The 17,192-nt window shown below is 34.1% G+C and overlaps 1 protein-coding gene across 6 annotated transcripts in view; it reads left to right on the top strand.

The window, feature by feature from the left end:
- NBEA (neurobeachin) overlaps positions 1-17,192 on the top strand; it is a 764,716-nt gene that overhangs the window by 291,719 nt on the left and 455,805 nt on the right. For 5 of the 6 annotated variants that reach the window (XM_043991721.1, XM_043991715.1, XM_043991718.1 and 2 more), the window contains 2 exons: positions 5,029-5,183; positions 7,828-7,954. In XM_043991721.1, the coding sequence (XP_043847656.1) occupies positions 5,029-5,183; positions 7,828-7,954 (282 nt within the window). The remainder of the gene's footprint in view (positions 1-5,028; positions 5,184-7,827; positions 7,955-17,192) is intronic. The other variant, XM_043991717.1, reaches the window with a different exon arrangement.

Below are 17,192 nucleotides of genomic sequence, written 5' to 3'. Positions count from 1 at the left end.
TTTATGATCCTTTCTAGATTACTCATGTAATTGCTTTTAAGTTAAGTAGCAATAGCTATTTAAATACTTTCTCCATTATTATTAAGTTCGATTTAAAGTTCATTTTTTCTTAATAGTAAATTAAAGTTGAAAAATATTCTGAAAAAATTGGTTAAATCTGGCTTATAACACTGTCAATTGTTTTAAGACTAGCTGCTTGCAACTATTAATCACATTGATGTTTATATTCCTAGATAATTTAGAATTTAGTCATGAATAGAAATCAAAGGACTAGTTTTGCTAATTATCATTTATTCATTGTTAAGCTTAATAGAATATGGAATGCAGAACTTTTTGCTGAGAATTTCTAAAGAACTTTGAAAAATATTCTTCTAAAGAACTTTGGAAAATATTGAAAGCTCTTGATAAAGGAATTAAAATAAGTGTAGAATTAAATTCAAGTATCCCAAGAAGGATCTTATTTACTTAATTTTTCAGAAACTTTTTTTGGGTGCTTAATGCATGTATTTTTTAAATTTTAAAATATAATTTTCTCCTAATTACATGTTAAAACAATTTTTAAAAGATTCTTTAAAAAAGTTTTGAGTTCCAAATTCTATTTCTCCCTCATTCCCTATTCTCTGTCTCCCTGAGGTGGTAAGCAATTAGATATACTTTATACATGTGCAATCATGTAAAATATTTCCATATTAGTCATTTTGTAAAAGAAGACTTGAATTAAAAAAGAGTGAAAAATAACATACTTCAGTCTATTCAGATAGTATTAGTTCTTTCTCTGGAGTCAGATAGTATGTTTCATTGGTCATCCTTTTGGATTGTTTAGTATCATTGTTTTGCCTAGAATAGCTAAGTCATTCACAGTTTATCATTGTATAATTTTGCTGTTACTGTGTATAACATTCTCCTGGTTCTGCTCCTTTCACTTTGTATCAGTTCATGTAAGTCTTTCTAGGTTTTTCTGAAACCATCCTGTCATTGTCATTTCTTACAGCACAGTAATATTCCATCACAATCATATACTGCAGCCTGTTTAACCATTCCCAAGTTTATGGACATCCACTCAGTTTCAAATTATTAGCCACCATGAATAGAGCTGGTCTAAATGTTTTTATATAAATAGGTTCTTTTCTCTGTTTTCATGTCTTTGAGATATAGACCTAGCCATGGTATTGCTGGATCAAAAGGTATGCACAGTCTTATAGCCCTTTGGGTATAGTTCCAAATTGCTCTCCAAAATGGTTGGATCAGTTCACAGTCACCAACAGTGCATTTAGTATCCCAGTTTTCCCATATCCCCTCCAACATTTATCATTTTTCTTTTTTATCATATTAGCCAGTCTTATAGGTATGAAGTAGTACCTCATTTCTCTAATCAATAGTAACTTAGAGCATTTTTTATTATACTATTTTCTAGTTTTCCCAGCAGTTTTTGTCAGATAATGAGTTTTTGTTCCAAAAGCTTGGATCTTTGGGTTCATCATATACTATATTACTATGGCCATTTATTATAATGTAATATATACCTAATCTATTGCAGTGATCTACCCCTCTTTCTTAGCCTGTACCAGATTTTGATAATTGCTGCTTTATAATACAGTTTTAGATCTTGTACAGATAAAGTACCTTCTGATAGTTTTTCATTGATCTATTTGATATCCTTGACCTTCTGTTTTCCAGATGAATTTTGTCATTATCTTTAAGTCTATAAATTATTTTTGGTATGGCAATGAATAAATAGATTAATTTAGGTAAAATTGTCATTTTTATTATATTGGCTTGGCCTACCCATAAACAATTAACATTTTTACAGTTGCTTAGATCTGACTTTATTTGTGTGAATAGTATTTTGTAATTGTGTTCACATAGTTCCTGAGTTTGTCTTGGCAGAGAGACTCCCAAGTATTCTACATTGTTTAGAATTATTTTAGGAGAAATTTCTCTATCTCTTGCTGCCAGGCTTTGTTGGCAGTATAAAGAAATGCTGATGATTTGTGTGTTTATTTTGTATCCTACAACTTTGCTAAAGTTATTATTTCAAGTAGGTTTTTAGTTGATTTTGTAGGATTCTCTGTGTTACCATCATATTATCTGCAAAGTGATTGCTCATTTCTTTTCAATTGCCTCAATTTCTTTTTCTTCTCTTATTGCTATAGCTAACATTTCTATTAAAATATTGACTAAAAGAGGTGATAAAGGGCATCCTTGCTTCACCCCTGATCTTATTGGGAATGCTTCTAGCTTATCCCCATTACAATACAGCTAATGCTTGCTGATGGTTTTGGATAAATGTTACTTATCATCTTAAGAAAAGTACCCTTTATTCTTTTGTTCTCTAGTGTTTGTTTGTTTTTTAATTAGGAAATGGTGTTGTATTTTGTCAGAGGCTTTTTGGGCATTTATTGATTTAATCGTACTATTTTTATTGGTTTTATATTGATATGGTTGATTATGCTGATAGTTTTCCTAATATTGAACTAGCCCTCCATTTTTGGTATAAATCACACCTAGTCATAGTGTATTATTCTTCCCCACCACCACCCGCAGGGCAATGAGGGTTAAGTGACTTGCCCAGGGTCACACAGCTAGTAAGTGGCAAGTGTCTGAGTCTAGATTTGAACTCAGGTCCTGCTGAATCCAAGGTCGGTGCTTTATCCACTGTGCCAACTAGCTGACCCCATAGTGTATTATTCTTGTGAACATTTCTGTAATCTCCTTGATAGTATGGAAATATTTTACAACATTGTGATATTATTTCTGTTTCTGTATGAAAAACTAAAAACTAAGTATTTTTGTTTAGAAAATAAAGTAGCTGTGTTTAGTCAGTAAATCAATAGACATTTATATGTGTCTTCTGTATGCCAGGTATTGTGCTGAACACTGGGAATATAAAGAAATGCAAAAGATAACTCCTTTCTACTAGAGGCTCATAATCTATGGGGGAGATAATATGCAAACAATTATATAAACAAGATATGTAAAAAAATAATAAGATGTAATCAACAAAAGGAAGATACTAGAATTAAGAGGGATTAGGAAAGACTTCCTGTAGGAAGTGGTAGAAGTGAGATGGGAAAGTGTTCCGTGTATGATGGCCAATTAGTGAAAATGGCTGGAGTTGGAAAATAGAATATCTTGCTTGAGGAACAGAAAGAGAGTCAGTGTTGAAGGAAGAAAGGATGTATAGAAAGAATAATTTAATAAATGTCTACTATGTGCCAGAGGTCCTTGCAAAGTGCTTTACAAATATTATTTCGCAGCAACCCTGCAAGGTAAGTACTATTTTACAGTTGAGGAAAGTGAGGCCGACAGAGGTTTTAATTGTCCAGGGTCACATAGCTCTTAAAGTCTGAGACTGGATTTATAATCAGGTCTTCTGATTCCAGGGTCAGCATTCTCTCTACTGTCACATCTATCTACCTAGGAAAATATATTGTAGAGTGTGGAGTGTAAAATGTAAGAAAACTGGAAAGGTAGAAGGAAGGGACTGGTTGTTGAAGGACTTTGGATGCCAAATAATTTTCTTTTTGATCCTGCAGGTGATAGTGAGCCACTGTAGTTTATTTAGAAGGAAGGTTGACATGGATGGATGTATATTTTAGGAAAATCACTTTGGTAGTTGAGTGGAGGATTGAGTAGAATGGAGAGAAATCTGTGGCAGGGAGACAGAACCAACAGGCTATAGCAGTAGTCCATAGCTGAGGGCCTATACTAGAGTGGTGGCATTAACAGAGGAGAGAAGGGGTTTTTTTGAGAAATATTGAAAATATGAAATTTACAGGCCTTGGCAATAGATTGGGTGTGGAGAGTGAGCGTGAGTAATTAAAGATGACACTCAGGTTGTAAGTCTGGGGAAGATAAAAAGTGATGACTTCAATAGTAATTACAAAATTTGGAAGGGGAGAAGGTTTGGGGAAAAGATGAGTTCAGTTTTGGACATGTCAAGTTTAATATGTCTGTAGGACATCCAGTTTGATATATCTGAAAAGCAGTTGGAGACTATTGAATTCAAGTCAGGAGAGAGGATAGGGCTGACTATATGTGGGAATCATTAGCAAGGTGATTATAATTGAAACCCTGGTTGCTGATGAGATCACCAAATGAAATAATATAGAAAGAAAAGAGCCCAGGTAGTGTGACATTCATGGTTAGTGGTCATGAACTGGATGAAGATCCAAGCAAAGGAGACTGAAAAGGAATGGTCAGATAAGTAGGAGTAGAACCAGGAGAAAGTAGTGTCCTGACAACCTAGGAAGAAGAAATTATCAAGAAGAGGGGGATTGAGGGCAGCAGAGAGGTCAAGTAGTAGGATGGAGATTGAGAAAAGGCCATTAGATTTGCTGGTTAAGAGCTTGTTAGCAACAAGAGAACAGATAAGTGAAAAGTAAATAGGAGCTGCTAATTTTGACCACAGATTTATGTATCTCTTTTGACTTATTAAAAACAAATATTTCCTTGAAACAAAAACCTTAGGTTTTAAAAATTATTATTGTGGTTTTACATATTATGGGGGAGGATATTTTATGTATACTTCTTAAGAAATTCCCAATATTTATAGCTTTAAAATATGCTATTGAGCATATTTTTCTTTAGTATCTGTAGATTTATTTTTAAAGTTTACTTGACTTTTTTTCAAAGATTTGAAAACTCCATATACTACACATGTATTATCCTCTTGGAACATATAATAGAGTAAAGCTGCTTAAACCGTGGGTCATGATCCCATAAGGGGTCATGTAACAATGCAGGGTTTGTGAAGAATTTGGCAGTAAATGTTTGATTTGTATACCTATTTTATATATCTGTCTACCTGGAGTCGCATAAAAGTTCTCAGGCAAAAAGGAAAAGTGGAAAAAGTTTAAGAAGCCCTGTAACATAGTAACTATATTTCCTTAGTTATAGCACCTTTAAACATTTAACATAATACAGGTAGATTCATAAATTTGAAAACAAGTTTTTTGGATGTATTGTCATGTCCACGTGTAGAACTTAAATCCAATATAAATTGCATCATTCTTTCTTTCTTTGTAGGAGTGTTGTGGTACCTGTGAAGAAGGCTCCTCCTGGTAGTCTGGCTGTTACCACTGTAGGAGCTGCTACTGCTGGAAGTGGGCTGCCTGCAGGCAGTACACCTAATATATTTGCTGCTACTGGAGCTACACCAAAAAGTATGATTAATACAACAGGTATTGTCCTTAAATATTTTTGTGAACCCTCATCTTTTGCTTTCTGTTTTCTTTCTTCTTCCTTTTCTTCTTTTTTGATATGTAAAAATAAACACCTTGAATAGTTAAGGCTCTTTTGATTTTTCTGGGAGTCAGAGTTAATAGTATTGGGGGGAATTTGCCTACAGTCTTAGAATCCTTTGCTTACTGTTTTAAAGTCCATGCTTGCATTTTTTTTTCCTCCACTCCCCATTTATCTCTCAGAACTGTGCCATTTATTTTCAAAGGGAAATCTACATACTGAAAGATATATGGGGTACAAAAGTTTTAAACCTTTAAGACAGCATTATGTAAATGGGGAATTATTTCAGAAAGTTATAGTATATATCATTAATCAACATCTTAGCCCCTTTCACTGATAGAAAATGGCTTTGAGATTACATATCTATATATCTATAGCCATATAGATGTATAATTCAGTTCTAATGGATGATCTCTGCTAAGTCCCACAAGGAATGCCAATATTTCCTTAAGGTCCCTGGCAATCTACTCAGAGGATACCTTCCTACCTAGATTAAAAATTGATAAAAAGTGCATGTTAACAAGAATAGCCCTTATTTGTCATTGAATTAATTTATAATCTGAGATTATGTTGCAGTCCAGGTCATTGGCTGCCTTTTCCAAAAGACTCTTTATCACAGAAAATTCCACAGCTTGAATTTTTAAAAGCCCTACTGAAGTTAACTTTTTTTTTTTTAATTTCCAGGAATGTTCCTGTTGATGCTTAGTTCAAATAAATCCTTACCGGGCAGCTAGGTGGTGCAGTGGATAAAGCACCGGCCCTGGAATCAGGAGTACCTGAGTTCAAATCTGGCCTCAAACACTTACTAGCTGTGTGACCCTGGGCAAGTCACTTAACCCCAATTGCCTCACTAAATTAAAAAACAAAACCAAAAAAAAAAAAAAAAAAAAAAAAAGTCAAATAAATCCTTACCCAAATCTTTGTGATTCCCTTTTAGGTATTTATACAACGCAAGATGATCCCTGCCTTTCCTTCCCTGACTATAGTAGCCTTCTCTTCTCCAAACTGTATAGCCTTAAATTTTTCCATCTATCATCATTACTTAGACCCTTCCCATTTTGATTAATTTTGTGCTTTCTGTATCTTGTTTATCATCCTACCTTTGAGTCTGACAAACCATCTACAGTGCATTTATGGGATTAGTTAGAAAAGAAAGTGCTCCTAATTTTGTCGAGCTTAATTATATTCACAACGACAGTGAAATTAATCTTTGACCTGGTATAAAAGAGTGATTTGCAGTTTAGGAATTATCTGTTTTGTAAAGGTTTTTGTTTGTTTTTTGAAACATCTAGCTTGTTGGAAGATTTGATTTAAAGTCTTCTTTTCCCAACTTCAATTCCTTATCTTTTTTTTTCACTCTTCTCAGTGTAAAAATGAGCACGTTTTAATGTCATATACTATAAACATTTACCCAGCATGGGTTCTTTAAAAAAATAACAACATATTAAGAAAAAGTATATATGTATTCCATACTGCTGATGTAGTTAACAATTACTTTTATCTGTCTTCATTATTGAGAGACAGGTTATGTCACAAATTATTTTCTCCTTTTATGACTCTTATGAAAGACAAATCCTGATTTTTTTTCCAGTTAGCTTCTGTTTCAATAAATGAATAAGAAGTATAGGGGTTGCATTGGAATAAAGATTTAGAGTTGGATTGTACTTCAGAGATCAGTGCAAGACCCTCATTTTACAGATGAGGAAACTGAGGCCCAGAAGGCATTAATTGACTTGTCCTGTGTGGGGCAGAGTTAGAGTTAAACCCAGGGCGAATGACTCTAAATCCAGCATTTTGTCCACGATACTCACAGTTCATATAGGATATCTTGTTGTGGTCAATTTTAGATACACATATTCTGTAGGAATATATTGTGTATTTCCACTCTACCCTGATTTAATTGCCAGCTGTAGTCTTTAAAGATTCCATAAGAAGCAGTTTTTTTGTTTTGGAAAATGCTATATGATTTGATAATAAGTAGGGACACTAGATGTCCCTCAACTCCAGTTCTATTTACGATGCTTCTATAGTATATCATTAACAACTGTTCTGAAATAATACTTTGTCATGGAAGAAGTTGTTTAGTAACAGTATTTTAAAATCTTAGAAAGATTTCATCAAATACACTATAGCTTAAGCAAAATTTAGACAAGAAATGTAATTCAGAGATTAAAAAAAAGCAAATATTTTATAACATAGCAACAAAAGAAGGGAAATTTCCTGCTTCAGAATTTGCATTGTTTTGAAAGTTTTTTTTATCAGTATCATTTTATGCTGAAGTTTATTTTCATCTGTTGTCTTTCATTTTGTGTTAAAATATATCCCATTTTGTAATGTTTGTTTTTGCTAGACAGCTGTGTAAATTGAATTGTTAGTGCAGCAAATGCTGTTTAAATTTACAAAGGATTATAAAGTATACTAATAGCTAATTGTTTGTTTTTAAACAGTATTGTACTGTTTTGGTTAAAAATTGAGATAATTTTTTCAAAACCAGAAAAGAAAGCCATAAAACTAAGAGTTGTTCTGTTAATTCTACAACTAATTATATTTTTAAGACTGAAAGTAGTATTGTTTTGGAAACAGGTGCAGTGGATTCGGGGTCATCTTCATCCTCCTCCTCCTCTAGTTTTGTGAATGGTGCTACCAGCAAAAACCTTCCAGCTGTACAAACTGTGGCTCCAATGCCAGAGGATTCGGCTGAAAATATGAGGTATGAAAGGCACAAGTTTGATTTTTTACCATTTACTTAATTTTATTTCAATACTTAATCTTCATTCATTTGGTCTCCCATGTTTGCTAATATGGGCCTATTTTTGGATACTTCCTTCTCTTTATCACCTGGAAAAGCTTGGGAAGTTCTGTTACTTTCCATTGCTAAAACTTCCTCATCTAGAGAATGAGGGGATTGGGCTAGATGGCCTCTAAATTTGCCTTATATTTCTAGTCATTTGATCCTCTTTACCCTTACCTCTCCTAGCTTATAAATTACTGGGTTGATAACTTCTCCAAAATCTCTCTCAGATCTCTCCCCCTTCTCTATTCTTACTATCATTGCTCTAGTACAGATACTCATTACAAGCCTGAACTGTTCTCATAACCTCTTTACAGGTATTCCTGCTTCCATTATTGCGCCCTCTAAACCATCCTAGATACCTCTGCCGTGATAGTCTTGTTTATACATAGATATAGTCATATTGCTTTTTTACTTAAAGATATTCCTGGATTCCCTGTTGCCTCCCAAGTAAAATACAAGCTCTTTTCTGGCATTCAAGCCTTCTATAATCTGTCACCATTCTAATTTCTCACCCTGATTTCCCATTAATCCTCTTAGAACTTCTATGTACCATTCAGATTGGATAGTTCTTTGCCTCAGGTATGCAATGAACTTCAGACAAGCATTATGTTCACTTAACTTTGCACCTTTCTTTAGACTATTTCCAGAGCCTCAAATACCCCCTTCTCTCTCCTTCTTTCCCTACTGAACCCATCCTTGGAATCCCATCTGAAATGCCACCTCCTGTAGAAAATCTTCCCAGTTCCTACAGGCAGTAACAATGTTGTCCCTTAGACATATAACATCTAAAACTTTGTTTTGTAACTTTTCATGTATTCGTCACATAATATATATACATAGCTAACTCTATGCCTTAGATTTAACTGTCAGACTGTAAGCTCCTCCAGAGAAGGGAATCATGTCTTATCTAAATTTTGTACCTTGACCATTGACTCACACAGTGCATTGCAAAAAGAAGGTGATGTATAAGATTGTTTGCTGTCTTGGGGAGGGGGGAGGGAAGGGAGAAAGGGAGAAAAATTTGGAACTAGAAATCTTACAAAAACAAATGTTGAAAACTATCTCTGTGTAACTAGAAAATAATGAAATACGTTTATGATTAAAAGGGGGGCAGCTAGGTGGCATAGTGGCTAAAGCACTGGCCTTTGATTCAGGAGCATCTGACTTCAAATCTGGCCTCAGACACTTGACAGGTACTAGCTGTGTGACCCTGGGCAAGTCACTTAACCCTCATTGTACTGCCAAAAAAAAAAAAAAGTGAATGCTAAATGTTTATTATATTGTTGACCTAAATAACAAATAACCTTTACACGTGAAATTTGATTTCTAAATTGTTTACTTCTTAAAAACTAACAGCTTCTCTCTTACATATTTCTGTGTTAACTAAAGCATTTTTATTTTGTTTGTTGTCTTAGTACTAATGAAACAAATATAGAAGGAAGTTACCTGCATGAAGGAAAAACAGCAATTTCAAAGTATTGATTGAACTCATGGAATAGAATAGTTGGTATTACAGTACAAATTTAATAGTGTTATTTTATCAGACTACTTAATATCAGCAATAGTTTTTTAATTTGCTAAATATGTACTATAGCATAGTAAAAGTGAGATGTAATTATCTTGGAAACAGTGAAGCTTTGCCACAGGACACTAACATAGTTACTGTCATGCTACCTCTTCCAGGCCCCAGCTTAGTGGTGAGCACTTCTATCCTTTAGGTGTTGTGACAGGTATTGTATGTACCTCAGTGCCAATATGTAGGCACCCTGGTCAGAGAAAGCATACCTCCCTTTGTTCCTAAAATTCCAAATATCTCACCATGATCATGCCCCTTTCCAGGGCCTACCTGTTAAGACTGCCATAGTTCAATTGCACCTGACACCATAGACTAATTTCATTCCACTTGATTAAAGGACTCATATTGGCTTGAGGCCAATGACTCTGGCATTACACACTGGCCTTGGGTTATATTCTGAACTCTGCCTCTCCCACTTTGCCCACTTCTCTGAATTTACCCTGGGTGCCTGAATTCTGTTACAGTGCTACAATGAAATAATGTTTCCAAAATCAAATTGTGATGTGATGATATCAATTATACAATAAAATGTTAAGGGGCTGGTTGCTCCAAAATCATTTAAAAAATGATTTCATATAGTGACTCTTTGATAATATTAAATTTTCTCTGATACAACAGAAATTTGAACTGAATAAAACTTTCCATACTTGAAGGGAATTTTAAGAGTTCTAAAAAACACCATTGTTCTGACCTAAAAATAATTTCTTATTACTTGGGCAGAACATTTCTTTATTTTGTTTCTGTTTTCTTTATCAAGAAGGATGATTTTGGGGGCAGGTAGGTGGTGCAGTAGATAAAGCACCAGCCGTGGATTCAGGAGGACCTGAGTTCAAATGTGGCCTCAGACACTTGACACCTACTAGCTCTGTGACCCTGGGCAAGTCACTTAACCCTCATTGCCCCGCAAAAATAAAAAAAGAAGAAGAAGAAGAAGAATGATTTTTTTGGATTGGAAAGTAGTACAAAAATATGTAGTAGAATTAAAACCAAAGATATATATAGATATATAGATATATATATAGATATATATATATATATATATGGAAATGATAAGCAGATTTGATCTCAGAGCACTGAACAATTTTTGACCCACTGTCATTGATCTTTGAAAGATAATGGAGAATGGAAAGAGATACTATGGGACTGGAGAAGGAAAAATGTCCTGATATTCAGTAAAGCAAGGGATTTGTAATTTGCATTAATTTCAATTCTTAGCAGAATTCAACACATTACTTATTATATATATAAAATTAAGTGGATAGTCATTAAACACATAAAAGGGAAAGTAATGATCCTAAAGTCTGCATGGCTTTGCTAAGAATAGTCATACCAGGGCAGCTAGGTGGCACAGTGGATAAAGCACTGGCTCTGAATTCAGGAGGACCTAAGTTCAAATGCGGCCTCAGACACTTGACACTTACTAGCTGTGTGACCCTGGGCAAGTCACTTAACCCTCATTGCCCTGCAAAAATAAACAAATAAATAAATAAAAAAGAATAGTCATACCAGATTAATGTCATTTTATGAGCAGGATTCAAATTCAGGTATTACTGACTCCAGAATCAGCTTTCTCTCCAACTAGATTGGTAAATTAAGGCAACATCATATTTCAACAAAGTATTTTACATAGCTTCATGCTATCTTTGAGAAATAGATATGTGACTAGATGGTCAGGCAGATATGGAAATGGATAAATGACCACCTCCAAAAAGTAGTCATTAATGATTACAGGTCAACTTAGAGGGAGGTTTGTAGTGGAATTTACTAGGGAATCTTTTCCTGATCTTGTGGCTGCTGAACAATTTTATCAGTGACTTGCACATGGGCATAAATGGTATATTAGATTCACCAGTGGTTTGTTATCTGGTAAGAATAGCTAACAGACAAAATAGACTCTGAAAAGATCTTAACAGGCTAGACCACTTATCCCAATCTAATTCGATAACATTTAATAAGGATAAATGTTTATATTCTACAAAAGGTTTTAAAAAATCAACTTCATTAGTGTAGGATATGGGAGCCATTGTTAGACAGTTGTTCATGCAAAAAAAGTTGGGGAAAGGGAGTGTTTAGTAAATTGGAAACTCAGTATATACAAACAATGTGACCAATCCAATACTAATCTAGACTGCAGTAAGAGGAGCATAGCATCTAGAATGATGGGGGAGAAGAGGAGAAAGGTGTTTTCTGGCCATAATCTGGCTTGGAAAGACCACATCTGGACCCAGTTGAGTTTTGCACAGCATATTTTACAATAAGCTGGAACATGTTCAGACAACAGAGACCAGGATGGTAAGAGTACTGGGGAATATGTTATATGAAGATTGTTTGAAGGGATTAGGAGTTTTTAGCCTGGCTGGCAAAAAGAAAATAGTATTTAAAGAGCTGCTGTATGGAAAAAAGATTAAATTTGTTCCATTTAAACTCAGGAGAAGAACTAGAAGCAACTGTGTCTTGAGTTAGAGCACCTGGGTTAAATCTTTGCTGTGCTACTTTCTTGTGGGATGTGGGGTAATTCACTTAATCTCTCTGGACCTTAATTTCCTCATGTATAAAATGTAAGGATTGGGCTACATGATTGCTATATTGCCTTTTAGCTCTAAATATTAACCTAAGTTGAAGAAGCAGATTTACACTTGAAGTAAGGAAAAACTTCCTAATGCTTAGAGTTCTTGAGAAGGGGAAGGTTTCATACATACAAAAATATTCATAGCCATACTTTTCATAGTAGCACAAATCTGAGAATAAAAGTGTTTATGCATTGATTTGGCAGTGACTGAACAAATTGGAATATGTGAATGTAATGATATATTATTGTATTGTTTTTGTTTTGTTTTGTTTTTTTCATGAGGCAATTGGGGTTAAGTGACTTGCCTAAGGTCACACAGCTAGTAAGTGTTAAGTGTCTGAGGCCAGATTTGAACTCAGATCCTCCTGACTCCAGGGCCAGTGCTCTATCCACTGCACCACCTAGCTGTCCCTATTATTGTATTGTTAATAAAAAAATATGAAGAATGGAGAAAATTGGGAATCACTTGTATGAATTGATACAAAGTGAAGTAAGCAAAATCAAGATAAATTTATGGAGTTAACCACTGTAGTATAAAGGAAAACCACACCAAAAAAAAAAAATCAGAATCATTGTTATTGCAATGAGCAATTTTTTTCTTTAGAAGCTTGACAGTGAAACAGTCTTCTGAAAAAGAAACCTTTCAGCAGAAGAATATTGAGTTATAGGTATGGAATAAGGCATTGTCAGACATTACCATTATTTTTGTTTATTTAACTTTGATTTTTGTTGCAAGAAAGTGTTCAGGGTGGAGAGTAGAGAGAACACTGTTATTGGGACATGACAACAATGTTTCAAAAACCATCAATCAAACACTTATATTAAAAAAAACTAGAGTTGTAGACAAGTGGAATGCAAGGCCTCCAGGAGTAATGGAATCATACTCTTGACAAGGAAGAGTATGTATTCATAAATTGGAATAACCCCTTGTCAGTGATATATAGGGTATACTTGCTTAGGTACTGGTTAGATTAGATGGTCTCTGAGGTATTGTTCAGCTCTCAGATTCTTTGATTTTTTGATTCTCTGATTATGTTTTCGTTTACATCTTATTGGTCCTTTGAAGTGTGTGTGTGTGTGTGTGTGTGTGTGTGAGAGAGAGAGAGAGAGAGAGAGAGAGAGAATTCTAATTGCTTGCAATTTATTGAGCCAACTATTGAAAACATTTCTTCCTCTTCCCAAGTCTTTAAAACTTACTTTCACTTTCAAGTCAATTTATAGTATATTGAACTAGGATAAAGAAATGTTATCATAGGTAATTCCAAATAGATGACCAAAACTCATTGTATTTGCTATAGCTTGGTTTTTTGTTTTGTTTTGTTTTAGTTTTTTGCAGGGCAATAGAGGTTAAGTGACTTGCCCAGGGACACACAGCTAATAAGTGTCAAGTGTCTGAGGCCAGATTTGAAGTCAGGTCTTCCTGAATCCAGGGCCGGTGCTTTATCCACTTTGCCACTTAGCTGCTTGGTTTTTAAAAATATTTTTGTCTTAATCAATTTTTTGGTAAACTTTGTATCAAAACAAGTTTGTAATCATTGAGCATGCACTTCCTGACTGTAGGAAAGCTTATTGTCTCAAGAAGCTATACTCACCTAGTAATTCGGTGATGGAAACTGCAGACACTGATAATTAGGAATTTACCACGTGCACACTGATTCACACGTATAAATATATACATTCTCATCTATACATGAAAATACATCGATATATATATGTATATATGTGTGTGTGTGTGTGTGTATATATATATATATATATATATATATATATATATATCCATTCGTATATTTATATTATATAGGTAGCTAGTTGCCACAGTATTAAACTTGGAGTCAGATAAACCTGAGTTTGAATCCTGAATCAAACAAGTACTAGGTATTTTACCCTGGTTAAGTCACCTAACTGCTTTATGCCTCAATTTCTTTATCTGTAAAATGGGGGTGGTACATGCTGCCTGGGGGGTTTGTGAGTATCAAGTGATATATATTGAAATGCTTTGTATACTCTGAAGTGCTATGTAAATACTAGCTATTTTTGTATTATACCTTCCTACATATATTCACAAACATTTACACAATTATACTTAACATACAAATAATACACATATATAAAAATAAAAGCACCAACACTCAGAATTTTTTAAGTACTGGATGGCTTCGCACATTGGCACTGTATACTTGCTCTAAATCAAAATGTGTTCCTGACAATCATTACTGTAAGTTTCTTTTAAATGATGATGCCTAAATTATACAGTGAAGTAAGATAAACATCAGAGTATATCATAATTGTTTTTATATGACTAAAATATCAATGATAAGGCTATGTATTTTCATGTTTATTGCCAAATTTCCTAATTTGTGTTTAGGTTTTAGCTATGGATAAACCTCTTTAATTTTGTTAACTTGTATATGGCAAAGAATGTTATTCAGTTCTGTTCCTGGAGGTGAATTTAATATTTCAAGTCAATTCTAACATTTAGGTCTATAATTAGCATTTTATTTTTAGTTACCAATATTATGCTATCAAAAATCCTCCCAGTAAGATGGAAAATTTTTATTTCAGACATATACTCAATCAAATGTATCTGTGATTTTATCCATTTGGAAATCCTTATAAACAACTAAGCCTCACTATCCTGTATGACTCTTATCTAAGTCCTGGGCAGCTGGGTGGCACAGTGGCTAGAGCACTGGCCCTGAAGTAAGGAAGACCCAAGTTCAAATGCGGCCTCAGATACTTATCAACTGTTTGACCTTGGACAAGTCACTTCACCCCAATTGCCTTATACATCCAGGGTCATCTTCATTCATCCTGATAATATATCTTGCCACTGAACACAGATGGCTCTGGAGCAGAGAGACTGATGGCTTTGCATAACCCTTCCTCACTTAAATCCAATTCATTGTAAGTCACAACATCTGTCATGGTCCTCCTCTAGAATGAAGGACAACCAACAACAGACTACTACTATAAGTTATCTACAGCGGTTCCACTCACCATGCTGGATGCTTTTCTTCAATTTCTCCGGACATTGTAAGCATACCAGGGGAACACTTTGGCTGTCGTTTTTCCATCTTTTATCCCTCACTGTTGTCATGTGACTCACCCATCTTTTTTTGTATCCTTCATTTCTTTGATGACACATATTTGAATATGCATGCACACATATACACACATACATTTAGTAAGAAAAAAATTCAGCAATTTTCAAACATACTAAAGCTTATAGACAATCTATTTAAGTTTAACATTTTCTCAGATTGAAATTAGAGAATCATAAATTTTCCAAGTTACTTACCAGTTGAGATCTTTAAAAGAGTCCAAAATTGGGCAGCTAGGTGGTGCAGTGGATAGAGCACCAGCCCTGGAGTCAGGAGTACCTGAGTTCAAATCCTGCCTCAGACACTTAACACTTACTAGCTGTGTGACCCTAGGCAAGTCACTTAACCCCAATTGCCTCACTTAAAAAAAAAAGTCCAAAATATTAACTGAGATTTCTATAATTATTCTCTTCCAAAATCTTATTAGAAACTAGTAGTAGACAAAAATAAATTAAGCCTTTTTGATACTACATCTATTTCACTTTTTACATTTGCTATAGAAATTTCTGACATCATCAACTTTATGGTTTGTATTTATTTTGTTATGTATCATTTTGTTGCACAGTATTTTGGAAGTCCTACCTAAATTTCAGCTTAGTAATTTTTGTGGAGTTTCATTTGATATGTTAATTGGAAATTAAGTTTTTCCTCTTCAGTCTTCTTCTCTTCCTTAGCTCCATTTACATTTTAGTTTCCTTCCATTTCTGCAAAACAAGCAATTACTAATTCCCAAACATGCACTCCAGGAAGCTTTTACGGTTATCTGGGGACATCCCTAGAGATGCATTAAATTCAATAAAACCTGAAACATGTTTATTTGGAATTCAGCATACCATATAAAGGCAGTAAACTTCTTCTTGAACAAAGACGGATAGTATTTAGCTTCCATTTTTTAATTTCCTGGTAACCTTATCTGATTTCTTTGAGCATACATGACATTTAAAGGTTTTATGTTGGTTAGTAAATCCATTCAAAAGGCATGGAGGAAAAATAAAAGTCAGATTTTAATTTTAAATATTGAATTGAATAAAATGAATGCATTTTTATTAGCAATTTTGTTGCTGTTTAGTGATTACAACCAAAATAAGTTATATTACTTTGGTAATGCTGTGTTACAAATTCTGAAATTGTGTTAACATAATACAGGCATTTAGACACAATTAATCCTGTGTAAGTAGTCAATTCAGTTGGGGGGGGGGAAGAGTTACACCAGGTGATTGTCATTTCATTGATAAAACTCCTAGCTGGTCATTTTTATTTTTAATAAATTATTTTAGTATATAGGCTTTTTTGTATAAGCCAGCATCTTAACTTCATCTTTTCCTCTTTGTTTATTTGAACATTTCACCTAACCTTTCTATATATTAGGTTCCTCAATATGCACTGAAGGTATTACATATTCCTTAGTGGTTATAAAACATAATTATTAAAACATTATAAAATGTTTTATAAACAAATGTTACATAATTAATACTAATAACATTTCTTAAATAGTTCTTTTGGCCATATTATATAAGGTCAGGAAATTGCTTATTCTACTTGTATTGGAGTTCATTAGTTGTACCAATTTTTTCCATAACAAAAAATTTTAGTGTGGTTCAGTGAACAGAATACTTAATTTGGAATCAGAAGATCTGGATTTGAATTCAGATTTTGTTCTTTACCACCTGCACAAATTTTAAGTCACCTAACCTCTCTAGGCATCAATTTTTTTCCTTTGTAAAATGAGTGGATTGGAGTAAGTGACCGTGAAGGTCCCTTTCAGTTCTTTTTTTTTTTCTTTGGCGGGGCAATGAGGGTTAAGTGACTTGCCCAGGGTCACACAGCTAGTAAGTGTCAAGTGTCTGAGGTTGGATTTGAACTCAGATTCTTCTGAATCCAGGGCCAGTGCTTTATCCACTGTGCCAC

Source organism: Dromiciops gliroides, chromosome 3 (assembly GCF_019393635.1).
Source record: "Dromiciops gliroides isolate mDroGli1 chromosome 3, mDroGli1.pri, whole genome shotgun sequence".
NCBI classification, from domain to species: Eukaryota; Metazoa; Chordata; class Mammalia; order Microbiotheria; family Microbiotheriidae; genus Dromiciops; species Dromiciops gliroides.
The sequence above is the reverse complement of the archived record's forward strand: the minus strand, read 5'-3'. Positions and strand labels throughout refer to the sequence as shown.